Source organism: Aquarana catesbeiana, linkage group LG02 (assembly GCF_042186555.1).
Source record: "Aquarana catesbeiana isolate 2022-GZ linkage group LG02, ASM4218655v1, whole genome shotgun sequence".
Classification (NCBI taxonomy): Eukaryota; Metazoa; Chordata; class Amphibia; order Anura; family Ranidae; genus Aquarana; species Aquarana catesbeiana.
The window spans coordinates 389014304-389036129 of NC_133325.1; the positions used below are offsets into that span (position 1 = coordinate 389014304).

General features: G+C 44.0%; 1 protein-coding gene across 1 annotated transcript in view; it reads right to left on the minus strand.

The window, feature by feature from the left end:
- LOC141129930 (uroplakin-3b-like) overlaps nt 1-20647 on the minus strand; it is a 54431-nt gene extending 33784 nt beyond the window's left edge. Inside the window, exons 1-2 of the mRNA XM_073617958.1 lie at nt 20492-20647; nt 3048-3200 (exon numbers count right to left, since the gene is read on the minus strand). Of these exons, the coding sequence (XP_073474059.1) occupies nt 3048-3200; nt 20492-20582 (244 nt within the window). The 5' untranslated portion in view covers nt 20583-20647. The remainder of the gene's footprint in view (nt 1-3047; nt 3201-20491) is intronic.
- Between the last annotated feature and the right edge of the window lie 1179 nt (nt 20648-21826).

A 21826-nucleotide genomic window follows, 5' to 3' on the forward strand; every position in this document is an offset into this window, starting at 1 on the left:
ACTCACTAAACAGAGGAAATGATGCCCTGCCTGAGGGCTGACCACCACATCCACCTTTGCCTGCGGACATATTTGTTGCTGGCCCCCTTACAGTGCCAAGGAAATGTTTGCCTCTCCTTGTTGTTTCCCCAGACATTATTGGGAGGGAGGGGGCGGTGCTTATAAGCAAATGTAAAGAAGAATTTGAAATTTGTACGTAGATGGACTTTAATCAATGTAAAGAGGTGTTTAGTGCACTTTAATTACTCACACTACACAGACACACTCTACAGATACACTATAATATACTGCAATATAATGCGCCAAACGTACAGTGACGCACAAACTATATGGCGTTAAACTGGCAGTAACGCACACAAAAGTAAATGGCATTAAACTGGCAGTAACGCACAAAACTATATGGCTTTAAACTGGCAGTGACGCACACAGAACTATACGGCGTTAAACTGGCATTAACGGACATAGAAGTAAATGGCATTAAACTGGCAGTAACGCACAAAACTATATGGCGTTAAACTGGCAGTAACGCACAAAAAACTATATGGCGTTAAACTGGCAGTAACGGACACAAAACTATATGGCGGTAAACTGGTAGTAACGGACACAGAACTATATGGCGTTAAACTGGCAGTAATGCATACAGAAGTAAATGGCGTTAAACTGGCAGTAACGCACACAGAGGTAAATGGCGTTAAACTGGCAGTAACGCACACAGAGGTAAGTGGCGTTAAACTGGCAGTAACGCACAAAACTATATGGCGTTAAACTGGCTGTAATGCACACAGAACTATGTGGCGTTAAACTGGCAGTAACGCACACAGAAGTAAACGCCGTTAAACTGGCAGTAACGCAATTGAATAGACGGTGTTCAACCGTCACTACACTGACGCTATCTGAACTGTCCCTACTCTAGCTATACACTTATGTAAATATTACTGACACGGTCTCACTACACTACAATGAAACTATCTGAGCTGTCCCTACTCTACATTAATGTATGTATGAATGACACGGTCTCACTACACTACAGTGAAACTATCTGAGCTGTCCCTACTCTAGCTGCACACTATGCAAAGCTGAATGATGGTCCTCCTCACTACACTCACACTATCCCTAGACTGACACTAAACTAATATTCTAGACTGACAATTGAAGCAAAATAGCACAGTATAGCACACTAACTAACTAATAGCACTGAACAGAGCCCTGTTCTAACTTTCTCCACGCCAAAATCACACTGAAAATGACTGCCATTGAAAGAATACTTTTATACTGTGGGGCGGGAATGAGCCATGATTGGATAAAGTCATAATGACAGTATCTAATAAAATCATGACTCTGACAGTGCTCTGTGCCCTGACTGGCTGAAGCTTTCACTGCTTCAGACAATCAGGGCTTGCAATGCACTGTTCAGCGCCGCAATGCATTGTGGTCGGTTCGGGTGGCCGGAACAAACGGTCAAATGACCCGTTTGTTTGGCTTTTCGCCGAACGTCCGAACAGCGAATGTTTGGCTCGAACTTATGCTCTGGATGAACCTCAAAATGGGTCCAAAAGCAGAAGTCCTGAAAAGTCCAATGAAACAATTCATTATATCTCTATATCCGTTAAGTCTCTGGTTAAGATCACCACCTTGCTGCTCTCAGCGTCAGCATGCACTGAATACTGCAAAGCCCAGGAGGGCTCAATGAGGAAATAGAGGTTAATGCCATCAATATGTATATATACTGTACATATACAGTATAGATGTGTATACTAGTGCTTCCTAGGTATATATGGATAATCATTTTTGCTAAATATGTTTTTTTTACATAGATTGTCATATGAGTATCATGCAATTGAGTATCAATTTTTATCCCTATTCATTGTATTATTTGTTTTGTTTATTTTCTGACCATCATGAAGTGGTTTATTTTTGTTCCTACTGACAATAATGCTTGGGTTTATTTTTGCTTCCACTGACCCCAGTGCTAGGGGTTATTGTTGCACTGACACAAATATTTGAGGCTATTATTGCATCCACCACACCAGTGCTGCGGGTTACTATTACTATTGATCCCAGTGATGGGGCTTATTTTACTCTACAGTGTATCCATAGACCTAATTTTGTCTAAAATATAGTGAAGCAAAGGGAAAGGGATGCCACACTACAAGCTGCATGCCGTCAAGCTACACCCATCTTCACAAGTGTTCAGAAGTCACTACTTTATGCAACTAAAGTGCTGTGGCTGTGATGAGATTTTGAGTGAGATTTTGTGATGTGACGTAACTACTATGCTGGTTACTGCAGATAAAACTGTACCTAAGGGCTTGTAGAGAAGGATATCCATGCTTCTGCTTTATCTCTTCTGTGGCTTTGAGCTTTTTGAACCTCTCCTACTGCTTCTTGATCTTTACACATATCAGCTTTCAGATCACCTCTGACATGAGGAATTAATGCCCTGCTCTTCTACTAATATGGCCTCAGAGACAGAGAGATAGAGTGCAGAACAAGGCATGGTAAGTCAGCAATTGGGAAAAGATCGGCTGCAAGGAACTCTGGCAATACGGGTGACAAATTTTTGCCCTTTGCTTGCCTTTTACGGGCACAGTTTCAACAGTTCAGGTCCCACATGGCCACAATTGTGAAAAGCTAAACCAAAGCTTTTATGGAATATTTACGCCTTTGTGGTGCATTAATGCACATGTGTTATGGTGTGTATTAGTGTTCATTGTGTTATGGCGGCCCATTCAAAATGAACCCCAATGCACCCCAATGTGCTTAAAATGCATATGACCTTTTTTTGTAATGCAACACACCACAACGCACCACAGTGCACTGCTACGTATTGCTGAATGCTACAAGACAGGTGCATTGCATTCGTGTATTGCGTTGACGTTCAAAATGAATGGCACAACAACGCAGTGATGCATATTATCTGCATTACCACATGTTGCAACACTGCAATGCCTAAGTGTGAATGCAGCCTTATTGTTTATTGGCTATCAAGACAGCAGCATAAATACCAAGATAACAAGTTATTGCAGTTATATTTATACATTGCTTACCATTCGCCAAAGCCACGACTACCACAACGTTGTCGGTAGGGTTAATGCCAGAAACTGCAGCTGCACAGCAGAAATCTTGCAATGCAAATCCCGAAGATGTGAGTCTTCCAAGTAAGCTCGATCCAACAAGCACAGGTGGACAATTGATAGATACTGTACATAGGAAAATAAGAGTAAAAATGGTGACGTTAATATCTAAAAATCTATTTTATTTTAGTATAATCTGTGTTTAACTTTAACAAATGTGGAAACATTAGCAACACAATCACGCAGCAACAGCAGCTGTCAGATCTGTGTGAAAGCTCAAGCTGGCCACAGACAGATTGCAATTCAGCCAGTTCAGCAGGGACCAGTCAAATCTCGATCCATCTATGGCTGTTCCCGTTCATGAGAAGTCGATCTATGAACAGGCTTGTTGGAAATTTTTCCTTTGATCAGCGTACACAGCCAATTGGTGGCAGCGCTGATCAGTGTATTCTGATGTCAGGGGAGTCCCGCTGTCAGAATACATTCACATAGTGGAAGTGGATTCCCACATCCATGTCAAATGCGTGGATGTGGGAATCAATTTAAAAACATTTATGGCCAGCTTCATTCATCTATGTAAACATGTATACTTATTTAAAACATGTAAATTTTGTAGAACAAGCACTACAGAAATTGTTTTTACAGTCTACATTTAGTCTCACATTGGCTCCTGCTGCTGTCAATCAAATCTTGTGAGCAGAAGGCAGGGGATGGGGCCCGGGTGTGAGCTTGCATGTCTGCAGCCATAGCAAGCAGCTTGCTATGGGGGGCAGATACAGAGCAGGTGGAGCCAAGCACACCAGTGGGGAACCTTAGAAGAGGTTTGGGGCCTCTCTGTGCAATATTGTTGCACAGAGCAGGTAAGTATAACAGGTTTTTTATTTTAGGTAGAAAAAATATTATCTTTCACAACAACTATAAGAAAGCAAGCTTCTGGCAACTTACTGAATGTAAGCACTGTATGCCTACTACACTACTGAACGACACTTATGTTTGATGTGGATAAGTGCCTAGTTGCTTACATTGATACTGGAAGAAAGTTTAATACTATTTTCCAATGCTACTTATTCAGCACAGTAAAAGAATGTTATAAGGAAAAAATGTGTCACCTGATCCCTCTGCACCATAGCCACACACACACCCAGCCCATGTTTTATTCCTTTAAATACTCTGCAATTACAGAAAAATACCTGTTGATCCACCAAAAATGCATTCAGCTTCTAAGCTCTGTTGTGGGCTTGATCCAATTTGCTACAGCAGGGAAAAAATTCCTTCCTGATCCCCTGAGAGGCAATCGGATTTTCCCTGGATCAACTTTACCTATAAATGTCAGTACCCAGTTATATTGTGTGCATTTAGGAAATAATCCAGGTTTTTTTTTGAGCAATCGACTGAGCTTGCCAGAACCACCTCTATTTCACATTTTTACAGCTCTTGCTGTGAAGAAACCTTTCCGTATTTGGAGATGAAATCTTTTTTCCTCTAGACGTAAAGAGTGCCCCCTAGTCCTCTGTGATGACTTTAAAGTGAATACATCAACACCAAGTTCACTATATGGCTCACTTATATATTTGTACATGTTGATTATAACCCCCTTAATCTCCTCTTCTCAAGAGAGAATAAATTCAGTTCCTCCAATCTTTCCTCATAGCTGAGCTCCTCCATGCCTCTTATCAGTTTGGTTGCCCTTCTCTGTACTTTGTCCAGTTCCCCGGTATTCATTTTGAGAACTGGTGCTCAAAACTGAACTGCATATTCTAGATGAGGTCTTACTAATGATTTATACAGGGGAAAATGACAGCCCCCAAGTGCAAAACTTTACATTTATCAACATTAAACCTCATTTGCCACTTAGTTGCCCAATTAGACAGTGCATTGAGGTCAGCTTGTAAATTGGAGACATCCTGTAAGGATGTTATTCCACTGCATAGCTCGGTGTCATCTCCAAAAACAGAAATTGTACTTTTAATCCCAGACCCTATATCATTTATAAAGGTATTAAAACGTAAGGGTCCCAACACTGAACCTTGGGGTACACCACTGATAATCTTAGACCATTCAGAGTAAGAATCATTAACCACTACTCTCTGAATTCATTTTTATAGCCAGTTTTCTATCCATTTATAAATTGATCTTTCCAAGGCTGTAGACTTTATTTATTTAATGTACACATTAGTCTTGTGTGGGGAACTGTGTCAAACGCTTTTGCAAAATCCAAGTATACCATGTCCATAGCCACCCCTCTGTCCAAGGTTTTACTTACCTCCTCATATAAAGAAATCAGGTTTGTTTGACAACTGTCTTTCATGAATCCATGCTATCTGTTACTAAAAATATTTTTTTTCAGCAAGAACTCCTCTATGTGGTCTTTTATTAAACTCTCCAGTATCTTCCCGACTATAGATGTTAAACTAACAGGTCTAAAGTTACTTGGTAAAGACTTTGATCTCTTTTTAAATATGGGCACCACATTGGCCCTACGCCAATCCAGTGGTACCATTCCAGTCATTAACGAGTCCCTAAAAATTAGAAATAAGGGCTTTGAAATGACAGAGCTCAATTCTTTTAGGATCCGTGGGTGTATGCCATCTGGTCCAGATGCTTTATCCACCTTTATTCTGTCTAAATATTTCTGGACCAAATCACTTTTGAGCCATTGTGGATCATGTCCATCTCCATTATGGACATGAGCTCCCCCATGCTCCTATACACAGAGCTAAAGAAAGTATTTAATACATTTGCCTTATCTTTGTCCCCAGTCACCCACTCTAGATTATTTTGTAAAGGGCCTACATGCTCAGACCTGACCTTTTTACTATTAATATATTTGAAAAAAATTTTGGGGTTTGTCCTACTATCTTTTGCAATCTGCTGTTTGTTTTGAATTTTTGCATCCTTGATTGACTTTTTACATATTCTGTTATATTCATTGTAACATTTAAACAATGATAGTGTTCCTTAATTTTTATAGTTTTAAAAAGTTATTTTCTTATTATTTATAGCCATTTTAACTTTGTCCGTGAGCCACATAAGTTTTATTTTTAACCTTTTAAAATTATTGCCCATTGGAATATACTTTGCAGTGAGTTTGCATACAGTCTTTTTGAAGAATTCCATTTCTGTTCTGTGTCTATTGATGCCAATTTTCCTTCCCAGTCTAAGTCTTGGAGAGCAGCCCTCATCCTTGTAAAATTTGCTCTCTTAAAGTTAAGTGTTTTTATCTTTCCCGTATGTGTTTGTTGCTTACAGCTAACATTATATAAAATCATATTATGGTTACTACTACCCAGATGTTATTTTATATGAATATTGGTAATAAGCTCTGCATGGTTTGAGATTACCAGGTCTAGCAGAGCGTCAGTCCTAGTCTGGGGCCTCAATGAACTGGACCATAAAATAGATCTTGTAATAGGTTTATACATTTTTGCCCTTTAACTGTCCCAGCAGTGCCATTACTCCAGTCAATTTCCGGGTAGTTAAAACCCCTCATTATTATCACTGTCCCAGCCTTTGCAGCCCTTTCTATCGGTGGAAGGAGTCTCCACCTCCTCATTAACACTGGGAGGTCTATAACAAACTCCAATGATAACCTTTGTAGCACAAACACCCAGGTACAGTTCCACCCATTATGCTTCAGACTCATCACACTCTCCATTAGGGATGAGCTTCGAGTTTGAGTCGAACTCATGTTCGACTCGAACATTGGCTGTTCGCCCGTTCGCCGAACAGCGAACAATTTGGGGTGTTCGCGGCAAATTCGCCGTGGAACACCCTTTAAAAGTCTATAGGAGAAATCAAAAGTGCTAATTTTAAAGGCTTATATGCAAGTTATTGTCATAAAAAGTGTTTGGGGACCTGGGTCCTGCCCCAGGGGACAAGGATCAATGCAAAAAAAAGTTTTAAAAACGGACGTCTATAGTATGCCTTTAAAGGGGCGCATGTTTCCCGTGTTTAGAACAGTCTGACAGCAAAATGACATTTCAAAGGAAAAAAAGTCATTTAAAACTACTCACGGCTATTAATGAATTGCCGGTCCGACAATACACATAAAAGTTCATTGATAAAAACGGAATGGGAATTCCCCACAGGGGAACCCCGAACCATAATTTAAAAAAAAAAAATGACGTGGGGGTCCCTCTAAATTCCATACCAGGCCCTTCAGGTCTGGTATGGATATTAAGGGGAACCCCGGACAAATTTTTTTTTTAAAATGGCGTGGGGTCCCCCTCAAAATCTATACCAGACCCTTCAGGTCTGGTATGGATTTTATGGGAACCCCGAGCCAAAATTTAAAAGAAAAATGGCGTGGGGTCCCCCCAAAAATCCATACCAGACCCTTATCCGAGCACGCAACCTGGCAGGCCGCAGGAAAGAGGGGGGGACGAGAGAGCAGCCCCCCATCTGAACCGTACCAGGCCACATGCCCTCAACATTGGGAGGGTGCTTTGGGGTAGCCCCCCCAAAACACCTTGTCCCCATGGGGACAAGGGCCTCATCCCCACAACCCTTGCCCAGTGGTTGTGGGGGTCTGCGGGCGGAGGGCTTATCGGAATCTGGAAGCCCCCTTTAACAAGGGGACCCTCAGATCCCAGCCCTCCCCCCTGTGTAAAATGGTAAGGGGGTAAAAAAGTACTCCTACCATTTCAAAAACAATGTCAAAAAGGTTAAAAATGACAAGAGACAGTTTTTGGCAATTCCTTTATTTAAATGCTTCTTCTTTCTTCTATCTTCTATCTTCCTTCGGTTTCTTCCTCCATCTTCTTCTTCTTCTGGTTCTTCTGGTTCTTCCTCCAGTGTTCCCGTCCTGCATCTTCATCCGCGGCGTCTTCTTCCCTTCTTCTCCTCGGGCCGCTCCGCATCCATGATGGCATGGAGGGAGGCTCCCACTGTGTGACGCTTCTCCTCTTCTGACGGTTCTTAAACAGGGGGCGGGGCCACCCGACCCGGTGACCCCACCCCCTCTGACGCACAGGGACTTGACGGGGACTTCCCTGTGGCATTCCCTGTGACGTCAGAGGGGGCGAGGTCACCCGTTACATAACCCCGCCCCCTTCTGACGTCACGGGGAATGCCACAGGGAAGTCCCGTCAAGTCCCCGTGCGTCAGAGGGGGGCGGGGTCACTGGGTGGCTCCGCTCCCCGTTATTTAAGAACCGTCAGAACCATCATGGATGCGGAGCGGCCCGAGGAGAAGAAGGGAAGAAGATGCCGGACGAGAACACCGGAGGAAGAACCAGAAGAACCAGAAGAAGAAGAAGATGGAGGAAGAAACCGAAGGAAGATAGAAGATAGAAGAAAGAAGAAGCATTTAAATAAAGGAATTGTCAAAAACTGTCTCTTGTCATTTTTAACATTTTTGACAGTTTTTTTGTGAAATGGTAGTACCTCCTTACCATTTCACACAGGGGGGAGGGCCGGGATCTGGGGGTCCCCTTGTTGTCCCCTTGGGGGGGACCCCACGCCATTTTTTAAAAAATTTTGGCGCGGGGTTCCCCTTAAAATCCATACCAGACCTGAAGGGTCTGGTATAGATTTTGAGGGGGGACCCCACGCCTTTTTTTTTTTAAATTTTGGCCAGGGTTCCCCTTACTATTTATACCAGACCTGAAGGGCCTGGTATGGAATTTAGGGGGACCCCCACGTCATTTTTTTTTTTAATTTTGGTTTGGCGTTCCCATGCCATTTTTATCACTGAACTTTTATGTGTATTGTCGGACAAGCAATTCATTAATAGCCGCGAGTAGTTTTAAATGGCTTTTTTTCCTTTGAAATGTAATTTTGCTGTCAGACTGTTCTAAACATGGGAAACATGCGCCCCTTTACAGGCATACTATAGACACCCCCCAGGTACGAAATTTAAAGAAATATTACACTTTTATTGTTTCACTTTAAGTATTATTAAAATCACTGCTCCTGAAAAAACGGCCGTTTTTAAAACTTTTTTTTTGCATTGATCCTTGTCCCCTGGGGCAGGACCCAGGTCCCCAAACACTTTTTATGACAATAACTTGCATTAAAGCCTTTAAAATTAGCACTTTTGATTATTCATGTTCGTGTCCCATAGACTTTAACGGTGTTCGTGTGTTCGAAAGAATTTTTGCCTGTCCGCAAGTTCTGGTGCGAACCAAACGGGGGTGTTCGGCTCATCCCTACTCTCCATCAACTAGGACCTCTTTCACACTCACTTTGAGATCACTTCTCACATAGAGACAGACACCACCACCCCTCCGTTTTAACCTGTCTTTCCAAAAGAGAGCATAGCCAGGAATATTAATAGCCGAGTCATGAGAAGAATGAAGCCAAGATTCAGCAATACCAATTAGATCATAGTTCTCCTCATGCACCAGAGCTTCCAACTCACCCATTTTGTTTGGCAGACTTCTGGCATTGGTGAACAAACACTTTAATTCTCAAAAAGAAGTACATCTGCAGATATGCACACCCGCAAAGTGTTTGTTACCCTGAAAAAAAAAAAATCATGTTTCCTTAATCACTTCCAGACCGCCGCACGCCGATATACGTTCTAACTTTGAAAAGGAATATCGTTGTTCTGGCAGCAGCTAACTGCCATAACCCCAGTATCCTCTTCTTCAGGCCGGCGGTCTGGTTTCCGATAATAGTGGTCTCTGCGGGCGATTCGCAGCAGGATCACTTTTATCGGTGGCGGGAGAGGGGCACCCCCTCCCGCTGCGCTCTGGTGCCCTCAGCCGCTTACCGGAGCCATCGGCAGCAGCGGAGGCGATCGATCTTCTTCCTTGCCGGGTATGGAGACGAGTGAAGAGAAGATTTGCCCCCACCCATCTCCATACCATTGCAGGGCAGAAGCGATGTCAAAACGTCACTTCTGCCCATAGCTCTTAAAAGCCCATTTTTTAAAAAAAAATTTTTAAATTACAACTTTTTTGTTATTGCATTTTAGTGCAAATATGAGATCTGAGGTCTTTTTGACCCCAGATCTCATATTTAAGAGGTCCTGTCATGCTTTTTTTCTATTACAAGGGATATTTACATTCCTTGTAATAGGAATAAAAGTGACACAATTGTTTTTTTAAAGAACAGTGTAAAAATAAAAAATAAAAGGTAAAATAAATAAGAAAAAAAAAATTTTAATGCGCCCTGTCCCGCCGAGCTTGCGTGCAGAAGCGAACGCATACGTGAGTAGCGCCCGCATATGAAAACGGTGTTCAAACCACACATGTGAGTTATTGCCGCGATCGGTAAGCGAGAGCAATAGTTCTAGCCCTAGACCTCCTCTGTAATTCAAAACATGCAACCTGTAGAATTTTTAAATGCTGCCTATGGATATTTTTAAGGGTAAAAGTTTGTCGCCATTCCACGAGCGGGCGCAATTTTGAAACGCGACATGTTGAGTATCACTTTACTCGGCATAACATTATCTTTCACAGTATAAAAAAAAAATTGGGCTAACTTTACTGTTGTCTTATATTTGAATTAAAAAAAGTGTATTTTTTAAAAAAAAAGTGCGCTTGTAAGACCGCTGCGCAAATACGGTGTGACAGAAAGTATTGCAACGACCGCCATTTTATTCTCTAGGGTGTTAGAAAAAGAAATGTATAACGTTTGGGGGTTCTAAGTAATTTTCTAGCAAAAAAAAAATGTTTTTAACTTGTAAACAACAAATCTCAAAAAGAGGCTAGGTCCTTACGTGGTTAAAGCATGTTATACAGAACAGTGCTTGTGCTGTGTCATTTGGCCCCCTGTAACACCTGACAAACCTGGCTGATCCAGCCAGTTTCTGCCCTCCCCTGTAAAATGACCACAGTATATCATGGCTGCTGAGCCCTGACACTGTGTTCAGTTTAAGTACCTCCGTCAGCCGCTGCTATCTGCAGCTCTTCTGTCTCTCCTCTGTCCTCTCTCCCCCTCCCTTCCTACCTGTCTGCTCTGTGTCAAATGCCCGTCCCCTCCCCTCCTCCTGCTGATACTGCTGAAATAACATAAAAAAAAGGTATAGAATCCTGTGTGTGTGCTAATGCTGTGTGCTCCTGTCTCTGTGATTTATAAAAAAAATGCAGTATATACCGTATTTCAGAGCGCTGTTCGGGAGCTCACGTTTAACCTTCAAGGTTGGGGAACACTACCAGGGATGCCAGTCTGATGTGGAAATGGATGACTGTGGCAGGTGACGGTGACCCAGGTGGGTGGGAGGACAGGTGTGCTTGTGTCCCCCACCTCAGAGCTGTATACTCATATAAGGATCCAGTACGGCACAGGGTCCACCTAGGGACCAGGCCTGGATAGTGACAGGGGCAAGGCCTTGCAACAAGTACAAAATGGTGGCTTGTTGCAATGTGTGTGTATAGCGGAATGAATTCAGTACACAAATGGTCATGGAATTTATGCATTAGGTGTCAAGAAAGGGACACAAGAGACTGGCAAGGCATGGGGTGTGCTCTGCGCCCCATCCTGTAACAGCTAATCAACTGGGAAGAGAGGAAGAGGAGATGGCAGTGTCTGTTGGTTCTAGGTGGGAACTGAAATGTGAATAGTTAACTAACAAGGTTTTGGTCTCTGACCCACCCTCTAGGGGGCAAACTCTATGATTCTGTGGGCACTGCCCACAACTGGATTATGACAGCTTGGGATCTAGTATCTTTAGAAGGAGAGATTTTCTTTAAACATATAAAGCTAATACTGTGCCTATAAAATTGGCACCTACAGAGACCCTGTAAAGAAATTCTAAAACCAGGGGTGCTGTGTTATATAAACATCAATTGAATCCCTGAATTCCATGCTTGGTTTCTTTCCTGTAGGGGTAGTAGAAGTACAGTAACAATCAAAAGCAAACACTATCATACAACAGCAAATTGAAAAATCACTTTGTGACCAATACCCTATACTTTGATGGAGAAAAATGACTGTGTCACTAACATGCAGGGCTTTTTTCAGCTGGAACTTGGTGGGACTCAGTTCCACCACCTCTGGCTCAGGCCCTCTGCTCCCTGCTGACCACTATTACTTGAAAACACAAAAAGTCTGGCTTCTATGCCTACAAGTGGCAGCTTGTTCCCCAACAGCTCCCACAGATCAGATCTCTTGAGCGGCTCCCACAGAGTGAAGGATGGTGACAAGGGAGATGCTGGTACACGGGGTGCAGTGCAAATGCCATCATCACCACTGGATGATCTCCCCGCAAGTGAGAGAGGTGGAGCCAACTATAGCATGCGGGGAGATACTAGAGCCGGCTGGGTGCTTCAGCTTAATACAGCAACAAAAGTAAGACCTGTGGAAGATGGTGGAGCTTTTAAGGAGATGGGGAGAAGATGGAGGCAGTAGAGGGGGGTTGTATGCAGAGGTCAGAGCTGAAGAGGGGTATTTGTGAGATGTGGATGGGGGATGCAGAGGTAAGCAGCTGTGGAAGAAGACTGAATTCTGCACTCTGTGTGTAGTGCACCGCTAAACTCAGCACTCTGTATGCAGCGCACCCCTGAACTCTGCACTAGTTACATAGCACACCCTGAACTCTGCAGTCTGTGTGTAACCCCCTCCCTTTCACCCACTATTTGATGCGGTTTGGAGGGTGTGTGTAAGGGACGGGAAGGGGGGGGAGGGGGGGGGGATTGAGTTCCTGTACCTATTTTCCAAGAAAAAAAGCCCTGCTAACATGTATTAGCCAAAGATGACATTGGCCCCCTTTCCATTGATTTTATGACTATTATCCTGTTAATTGATTTACATACTGTTTCTTTATCACAATATTAATATGGTAGTTTAAAACCATTTCAAACAGTTTAATAACTCAAAACTACTATACTTTGCAGTACACAAAAATGCTAAACAATGCTAAATATTGGATTCATAGAGAGATCTAAAAAGAGCGAACACACACCTTGCAAATCACTGAGAGAGATATTAAAGTGTTTGTTAACCCAAATATTCCAGTCTCTTAATGCAGATTACACAGCACAGCACTTGTGCTGTGTAATCTGCCCCCCTCTAAACTGTAAAAAAACCCCCTGAACTTGTCACTTCCTGTATGGCCTCTCTAAACAGACCACGAAAATCAGGGCTGCTCCGCCCTGATCACCGTGGTTAAAGTGCCTCCCTCCGTGATAGGCTGCCCTGCTCTGCTCTCCTCTCTCCCCCCTCCTTCCTGCCTGTCATCCCCCTCTGTGTCTGTCTCCAGCCGGCGCCGCCCCCCCCCCCGCCGCTATTTTTGTAAAATAAAATTAAAACATTTTCACTGCCTATGGGGTTTGTTTACTAAAGGCAAATCCACTTTTCACTACAAGTGCACTGCAGTCGCTGTAGATCTGAGGGGGACATGCAAAGAAAATAAAAAACAGCATTTTTGCTTGTACATGATTGGATGATAACCATAGGCGTGCCCATGGGGTGTGCCGGTTGTGCCTGGGCACACCCTAATCCCCCAGCAGTGTTTAGCCCCATGCCGCCTGTATTCTGTGATCTGCCTGGGCTGATGTGCAATGTGTACCCCGCACTGCCTGTGAGGCAGTAAAACATTGCCGATATTGGGGCTCGTAAGATCCGCTTAGTGTGAAACTGTCCTGAGGAGCTGTCAGAATTCATGTATGATGTCGGGGTGGGCGGGACTGAGCAGGTATCGAATACCAGCCAATGGCATGGGTCTGGCAGGGCCATTACGTGTATGTAGCCCCGCCCCTTTTCTCAAGCTGCTCAATTATTAGCTGATGTTCAATAGCTGCTCGGTCCTGCTCGGATGTCACACAGGCACAGCGAGCAGAGTGAAGCCGCCTCCCCCTCCAGTGTTTATGTGTACACAGAGGAGGGGACCTGCTGTACCTGTGCCACGCTGATCTGAGGTACTGAATGGGGTGGGGGGAGGGGGGTCTGTCTGTGCTGAAGGGGGGGTTTGTGCTAAATGGGGGGGCTCCATCTGTGCTGAAGGGGGGGTGTGCTCAATGGGGGAGTCCATCTGTGCTGAAGGGGGGCGTGCTCAATGGGGGAGTCCATCTGTGCTGAAGGGGGGCGTGCTTAATTGGGGGCTCCATCTGTGCTGAAGGGGGGGTGTGCTTAATGGGGGGTCCATCTGTGCTGAAGGGGGGGTGTGCTCAATGGGGGAGTCCATCTGTGCTGAAGGGGGGGTGTGCTTAATGGGGGAGTCCATCTGTGCTGAAGGGGGTTTGTGCTGAATGGGGGGCTCCATCTGTGCTGAAGGGGGGGGTTGCTCAAAGGGGGAGTCCATCTGTGCTGAAGGGGGGTGTGCTTAATGGGGGAGTCCATCTGTGCTGAAGGGGGGTTTGTGCTGAATAAGGGGCTCCATCTGTGCTGAAGGGGGGTGTGCTTAATAGGGGGTCCATCTGTGCTGAAGGGGGGGTGTGTTGAATGGGGGGTCTGTGCTAAAGGGGGTCCATCTGTGCTGAAGGGGGGTCCATCTGTGCTAAGGGGGGTCTGTGCTAAAGGGGGTCCATCTGTGCTGAAGGGGGGTCCATCTGTGCTAAGGGGGGTCTGTGCTAAAGGGGGTCCATCTGTGCTGAAGGGGGGTCCATCTGTGCTGAAGGGGGGGTCCATCTGTGCTAAGGGGGTCTGTGCTGAATGTAGGGGTCTGTGCTGAAGGGGGGGTCCATCTGTGCTGAATGGGGGGGTATGTGCTGAATGGGAGGGTCTGTGCTGAATGGGAGGATCTGTGCTGAAGAGGGAGGTCCGTCTGTGCTGAAGGGGGGGGTCTGCGCTGAAGGGGGGTTGAATAACGTAAAGGGGTCCAGTGGTGCACAGTGGGGTGTTTTTACATTTAAAGGTGGGGGGTTGCCAGATATAGGATCTGCCCCGGGTGCCAAATGCTCTAGGTACGCCCCTGGAAACCCCCCCTCTCCTCTGTCAGTGCTTCCGGCTAATGCCACCTGTCTATGCCAGTCAGTGCCGCCTGTCAGTTTGTGAGTGCCAATTAGTGCTTCCAATCAGTGCCACCTGTGAGTGCCAATCAGTGCTTCCAATCAGTGCCACCTGTTAGTGCCAATGAGTGCCAGCGCCACCTGTCAGTGCCAAACAGTGCCAGCGCCGCCTGTCAGTGCCAATTAGTGCTTCCAATCAGTGCCACCTGTCAGTGCCAATGAGTGCCAATTGGTGCCAATCAGTGCTTCCACTCAGTGCCTCCTGTCAGTGCCAATCAGTGCCAGTGCCACCTGTCAGTGCCAATTAGTGCTTCCAATCAGTGCCACTTGTTAGTGCCAATAAGTGCCAAGTGCTTCCAATCAGTGCCACCTGTCAGTGCCAATGAGTGCCACCTATCAGTGCTTCCAATCATTGCCAACTGTCCAATCAGTATCAGTACCAATCAATCCCAGTGCCACCTGTCAGTGCCAATCAGTGCTTCCAATCAGTACCACCTGTCGGTGCCAATCAGTATCAGTGCCTCCTGTCAGTGCCAATCAGTGCCAGTGCCGACTGTCAGTGCCAATTAGTGCTTCCAATCAGTGTCACCTGTTAGTGCCAATTGGTACTTCCAATCAGTGTTACCTGTCAGTGCCAATCAGTGCCAGTGCCGCCTGTCAGTGCCAATCAGTGCTTCCAATCAGTTCTACCTGTCAGTGGCAGTTAGTTCCACACCAGTGCAAATGAGTGCCACCTATCAGTGCCAATCAGTGCCGCTTATCAGTGCTGCCAATCAGTGCTGTTAATCAGTGCCCATCAGTGCACTGAGTGCAGGGATGGGGTGATGAACTGAGCAGCCAGGCACATTGTCCAAGGGGGTGCCGGCCTGGTGGGGCACAACTGAAATCTATTGATGTTTATTAATGTCACATGCTGATTTCAGTATAATAGGTAATCACCACACTACTATTTACAATAAACTACTGGAGGTAAAATTAAAAAAGTGTAATTGAAAGGCCTGCCGCTAAGCACTGTTATGTGTTCCCACACCACAAAATTTAAAAAAAAGTGCAGCGCTAACTTACTGATCAATAACTTAACAATAATGATGGAATCCTCTAATGTATGGAACTCTCAAAAAACTTCAATATTCCACAATACCGGCCTCTGTGATACGCAACTTCACATATAATACACATCAAGCTGAAAATAAGACATACTGTGTAAAAATAAACTTAGCAGGGATGGTGGAAACCCCTCCTATAGATATTTAAAATACAGATTAATCTCAAGTGAAACATTTTTTAGTTGGGAGGTTCCAACCATTATAGCACTTTGGAATTTTTATTTTTTAGATCGTTACACTTAATTTTAGATTACTATTTAGTTACTATTACAATGTAAATTTTTGCACTTGAAGGTAATTTTCCAACACCCTTGCTAAGTCCATGTCTTTATGGACCTTGCTTTGTACACGGGGGCATAGTCATGTTGGAACAGGAAGGGGCCATTCCAAACTGTTCTTACAAAGTTGGGAGCATGAAATTGTCCAAAATGTCTTGGTATGCTGATACCTTAAGAGTCCCCATCACTGGAACTGAGGGGCCAAACCCAGCCCCTGAAAAACAACCCCACACCATAATCCCCCCCCCTTCACCATAATCCCCCCTCCACCAATGATTTGGACCAGTGCACAGAGCAAGGTCCATGCAGACATGGATGAGCGAGTTTGGGGTGGAGGAACTTAACTGGCCTGCACAGAGTCCTAACCTCAACCCGATAGAACACCTTTGGGAAAAATTAGAGCGGACACTGTGAGCCAGACCTTATCATCCAACATCAGTGCCTGACCTCACAAATGCGCTTCTGGAAGGATGGTCAAACATTCCCATAGGCACACTCCTAAACCTTGTGGACAGCCTTCCCAGAAGAGTTGAAGCTGTCATAGCTGCAAAGGGTGGGCCAACTCAATACTGAACCCTACGGACTAAGACTGGGATGTCATTAAAGTTCATGTGCGTGTAAAGGCAGGTGTCCCAATACTTTTGTCTGTTTGAGCTTTGGGGTGCACACCCTAATGCAATAGGCTGCGCACGCCTATGATGATAACATCAGCAGAGTTTCCCTTAATTTCAGAGCTTCCCGTCAGATCTACAGCGATCTACAGCGACTGCACTTACAAGTGCACTTGCAATACACTTGAAGTGCAGAGTGGATTTGCCTTTCATAAATAACCCCCTAGTGTGCTATGCCAGCCTCTAATAGAGGGTCTGGTATAGTTTTATATGGATGGGTTAACAAACCCTTTAATAGGTATGGTCTCTCTGGACCATAACAGTTCTAATATCCATGTTTAGTCTCTAAACATAGATAAATGTGTGTCACAATTTCAGTAAATGTTGCATATTTGTACTGCTCACTTTGAGTTAATAAATATAAAATTAATTAATCTATTTTTGATAGCTTTAAAGCAGTGGTCTCCAAACTGCGGGGGTCAGATGTGGCCCTTTGCTTGCCTTTATCCGGCCCTTGGGGCACCTTTCCTCCCAATGATACAAGTCACTATTCCAACCACCGGCACCAACAATGGGGCATACTTCTTGCTACTGTCATCAACAATGAAGCACTATTTGTCCCATTGACATCAATGATGGGGCACTATTCCTCAAACTGATACCAATAACGGGGAGGTATTCATCCCACTGATACCAATGGTAGGTCACTAATCCTCCCACTGATACCAGTGGTGCGTCACCAATCCTCCCACTGATGCCAATGATGGATCACTATTTCTCCCACTGATACCAATGGTGGGCCACTAATCTTCTCTCTGATACCAATTATGGGTCACTATTTCTCCCACTGACACTAATAATGGAGAACTATTCCTCCCACAGATACCAAATGATGGAACATATTCCTCCCACTGATACCAATAACGGAGCACTATTCCTCCCACAGATACCAATAATGGAGCATTATTCCTTACTATTCCTTCCACTGACACCAATGATGGGACACTATTTCTCCCACTGATACCAATAATTGAGCACTATACCTCTCACTGACACCAATGATGGGGCACTATTCCTCTCACTGACACCAATGATGGGGAACTATTCCTCTCACTGACACCAATGATGGGGCAATATTCCTCTTACTGACACCAATGATGGGGCACTATTCCTCTCACTGACACCAATGATGGGACACTATTCCTCCCACTGACACCAATGATGGGACACTATTCCTCCCACTGATACCAATAATGGAGCACTATTCCTCTCACTGATACCAATGATGGGGCACTATTCCTCCCACTGACACCAACAACGGGGCACTAGTCCTCCCACCGACACCAACGATGGGCCACTAGTCCCCCCACTGGTACCAAAGATGCATTGGGGGTTATTTACTAAAGGAAAATCCACTTTGCACTGCAAGTGCACCTGAAAGTGCACTTGGAAGTAAAGTCACTTTAGATCCAAGGGGGACATGCAAGGAAAATAAAAAACAACAGTTTAGCTTGCACATGATTGGATGATAAAATCAGCAGAGCTTCCACTCATTTCAGATCTACCCCTTAGATTTAGAGCGACTGTACTTCCAAGTGCACTTTCAGTGCAAAGTGGATTTGCCTTTTGTAAATAACCCCCATTGTCTTCTCCCACTGCCGCAAAGACAATTTCTACTCCCAAAGGCCACAGTTTGCCCCCCCTGAGGTCTGAAGGACAGTAAACTGGCCCTTTGTTTAGAAAGCTTGGATACCCTTGCTTTAAAGTATGGAAGCTTGCCTTGAAGTGGTTGTAAACCTCAGACATGAAAAACAAACAAAGCACATCTCTCTGCAGTGTGTACTAGCCTGCATCCAAAGCACCTAGTCTGGTTCCTCTCTGATGTCTCCTCTCTCTGCTATCTGCATGGGTCAATTCTGATTTTCAGTTTTTCCAAGACACAGCAGCTTGGGGGGAAATGACCCTCCCTTAGGGGAAGGCTTCTGTTCTGCAGTGAGAACAGAAAAAAAACACTGCGCTAAAGTGCATGGAAAAATAAAAATTAAAATATACCAAAGCAGCTGCTCCTTTATTTTTTGGCCAATACTTATATTAAACCCTGGTGGCTGACGTTTGATCTTGAGCCTTTTGGAGTGTGGTCCAGGCTTCCCTCTGCTGGTGGTGTTACGACAACTTCCTTGTGGAAAAGGCCCTGGCTGGGTATTAGCCGCAGGCTTCCTTTTAGCTTGCCTCTGGTAAGCGCATATCTATGTAGTGGTGGTGCACTGTCGTCAAGAGGTGTTTTAGTCAGCACTCACATATGTGCAATTTTGGATTGTGTTTCCAGTCACATTCAACTGTTTATTTTGGACACATCATATAGCTTTTTGGACTTATGGACAGAGTGACCAGATGGACATAAGCTGGACATAAGCTGCTGCCGGTGTACATTGCAGAGTTCTCACTGCTCCTCCATAAAGATACCTGTGACTGTTTTCATTGAATCAAGAACCTAGGATTTAATTAGCAAAAGAGGAATATCCATGTGACCTTTACCTACAGACAGTGACTGCTCTGCTCTCTATTTGCCTGTTCTTAAAGGTCCATATTTACAAATTGCTGGGCTAGGCTTAAAGTAGAAGTGCAGCTCAGACCTAACTAAGCTTAAAATGGCTCCCAAACACCTTCTAACACCTATCGTTGTATTCTAACTACTCTGTAGAAGAAAGAGCCTTATTCTTACCAATTCTTAGGGTTCTCCAGTCTGGTCAAATGATCTCCCCAGCAGATGGCTTCAGGGGAGAGGAGAGAGCGCTGACAACAGATGGAATGCCTAGGCTTAACCCATAGGCTTACTATGGGCATTCATTGTTGGCTGTCCCTCCTCTCCCCTGAAGCCATCCGCTAAGGGGATCAGGTGACCAGACTGGAGCACCCTGAGAATAGGTAAGTGTAAGCATCTTCCTTCTACATGGTAGGTAAAATAAAAGTTAAAAGAGGGTTGGGATACTTTTTTTGGCTTAGTTAGACCTAGCCTGGAATTTCACTTTAAGGTCCCTTTCACACTTGTGTGACTTGTCCTAAGATTTGGGACTGCAAAGTCGTAGGACAAGTCGTTCCCCATGATTTCCAATGACTACAATTGATATTAGTATGACTTCAAGTAGTGCCGACTTCAAAGTAGTCCCTGCACTACTTTGGTCCAACTTTGATGTGAGTTACACAGGCATTCCCTGAAATTGCGTCAAAATCGCAGGCCGCGAAAGCACGGCAAAATCGCACGACTTTGAAGTCGCGGTAGTGTGAAAGGGGCCTAAAAGTTCACAATTAGCCCGTGGCAGAGGTTGAAGATACCACAATATACTACTATTCTACCTTTACCTATCTTTAGCAAAATAATATTAGGTTGACTGTATTAGAACTGAATTTATATACTGGATATATGATGTATGATTTGTGTCATACACCAGATAGATAAAAAGAAAGAAAGAAAGATAGATAGATAGATAGATAGATAGATAGATAGATAGATAGATAGATAGATAGATAGATAGATAGATAGATAGATAGATAGATAGATATGAAAATACAAATATAAAATTGTACTTACAGGGTGGCGCATTCGGTTGTGCATTCAGGGAGGTTACACAAATAAAAAGTAGAATTGCCAGGGACCTCATCACTGGTGCACAGGACCGCATCTTCTTTGTGATATAGCAACGTTCCTAGCTAATCACAAACATAAAATTTTCGTCCTGTTACCAGTTGATATAAACTTTCTGGCACATATAAAAATATTTTCTGTCCTATATTGAGGTCAAGGCTTTGCCCTCTGGGAACTCTAGAGTAATTAAAAACTTGTAAAAATACATTCTGGGCATGTTTGTACTAGATTTCCTGCCTTCCTTTGCGAGAGTCTAGTAATTATTCTTTTACTACCAAAGCATCACTGGATTCTTTCAATACTCACTTTTCAAAATCACTTATCTGCAGTATACAGCTGCACTACTTATGTACCATGGGTGGTAGTACACCCTCGTTGTGGTAGTACACAACAGGGTTTAGGATTAATCTGTATAGTCGCAGGACACACCAGGGTTTAGGATTTATCCTTACTGTACTAGCAAACAGTAGGGTTTTAGATTTATCCTTACAGTACCCAGTAGGGAGGATTTAGAACTTATCTTTACTATGAGATTAGGGATGGTCCCGATGTTCAAATCGAACGTAAGTTCGACACAACCATCGGGATGCTCGCCCATTCTGCAAATACCGAACATTATGGGGCGTTCACAGCAAATTCAAGCACCGTAGAACGCCCCAGACATTGATGTCTGATGATTGGCCAAAGTATGTACCTGACCTGCATGCTTTTGTCAATCACAGCATGCTCTGCTGTGAGAGCCATGATTGGCCAAAGGCCTTTAGCCAATCATGGCTCAGGGGGCTAAATCCACGCCCCATACTATATAAGGCTGCTCACATGGCGGCCATATATAGTGTTATGAATGAGAGAAGTTAGCTAGAGGCAGTTTAGTATATATATTTTTATATATATATATATATATATATATATATATATACAGTATATACACCGTTTCTCAATTGAGGTTCATGGTGATAGATGGTATACCCAGGAATAGACGTGGAGGAAATAGGGAATTAACCCTTAGAAAACGGGAGGTTCAATGGATACACCGTTTAAACACTTTATGGCCGAATGGATTAAATTCTGATTTTGATTTATATTTATTTCTTTGATATGCTTATTTATTATGTGTTTTTTTTTTTGTTTTTTTTCTCAGCGCATATCGAATGTGATAGGAAAAGTGATAGCACCTGATGATCCATGATTTCTTGTATACCTACATGTTCTTTTGCATTGGTTGGTTTTTCCCATTGGTACAAAATGATTGATTGATTAATTGATCCCACATGAGATAGG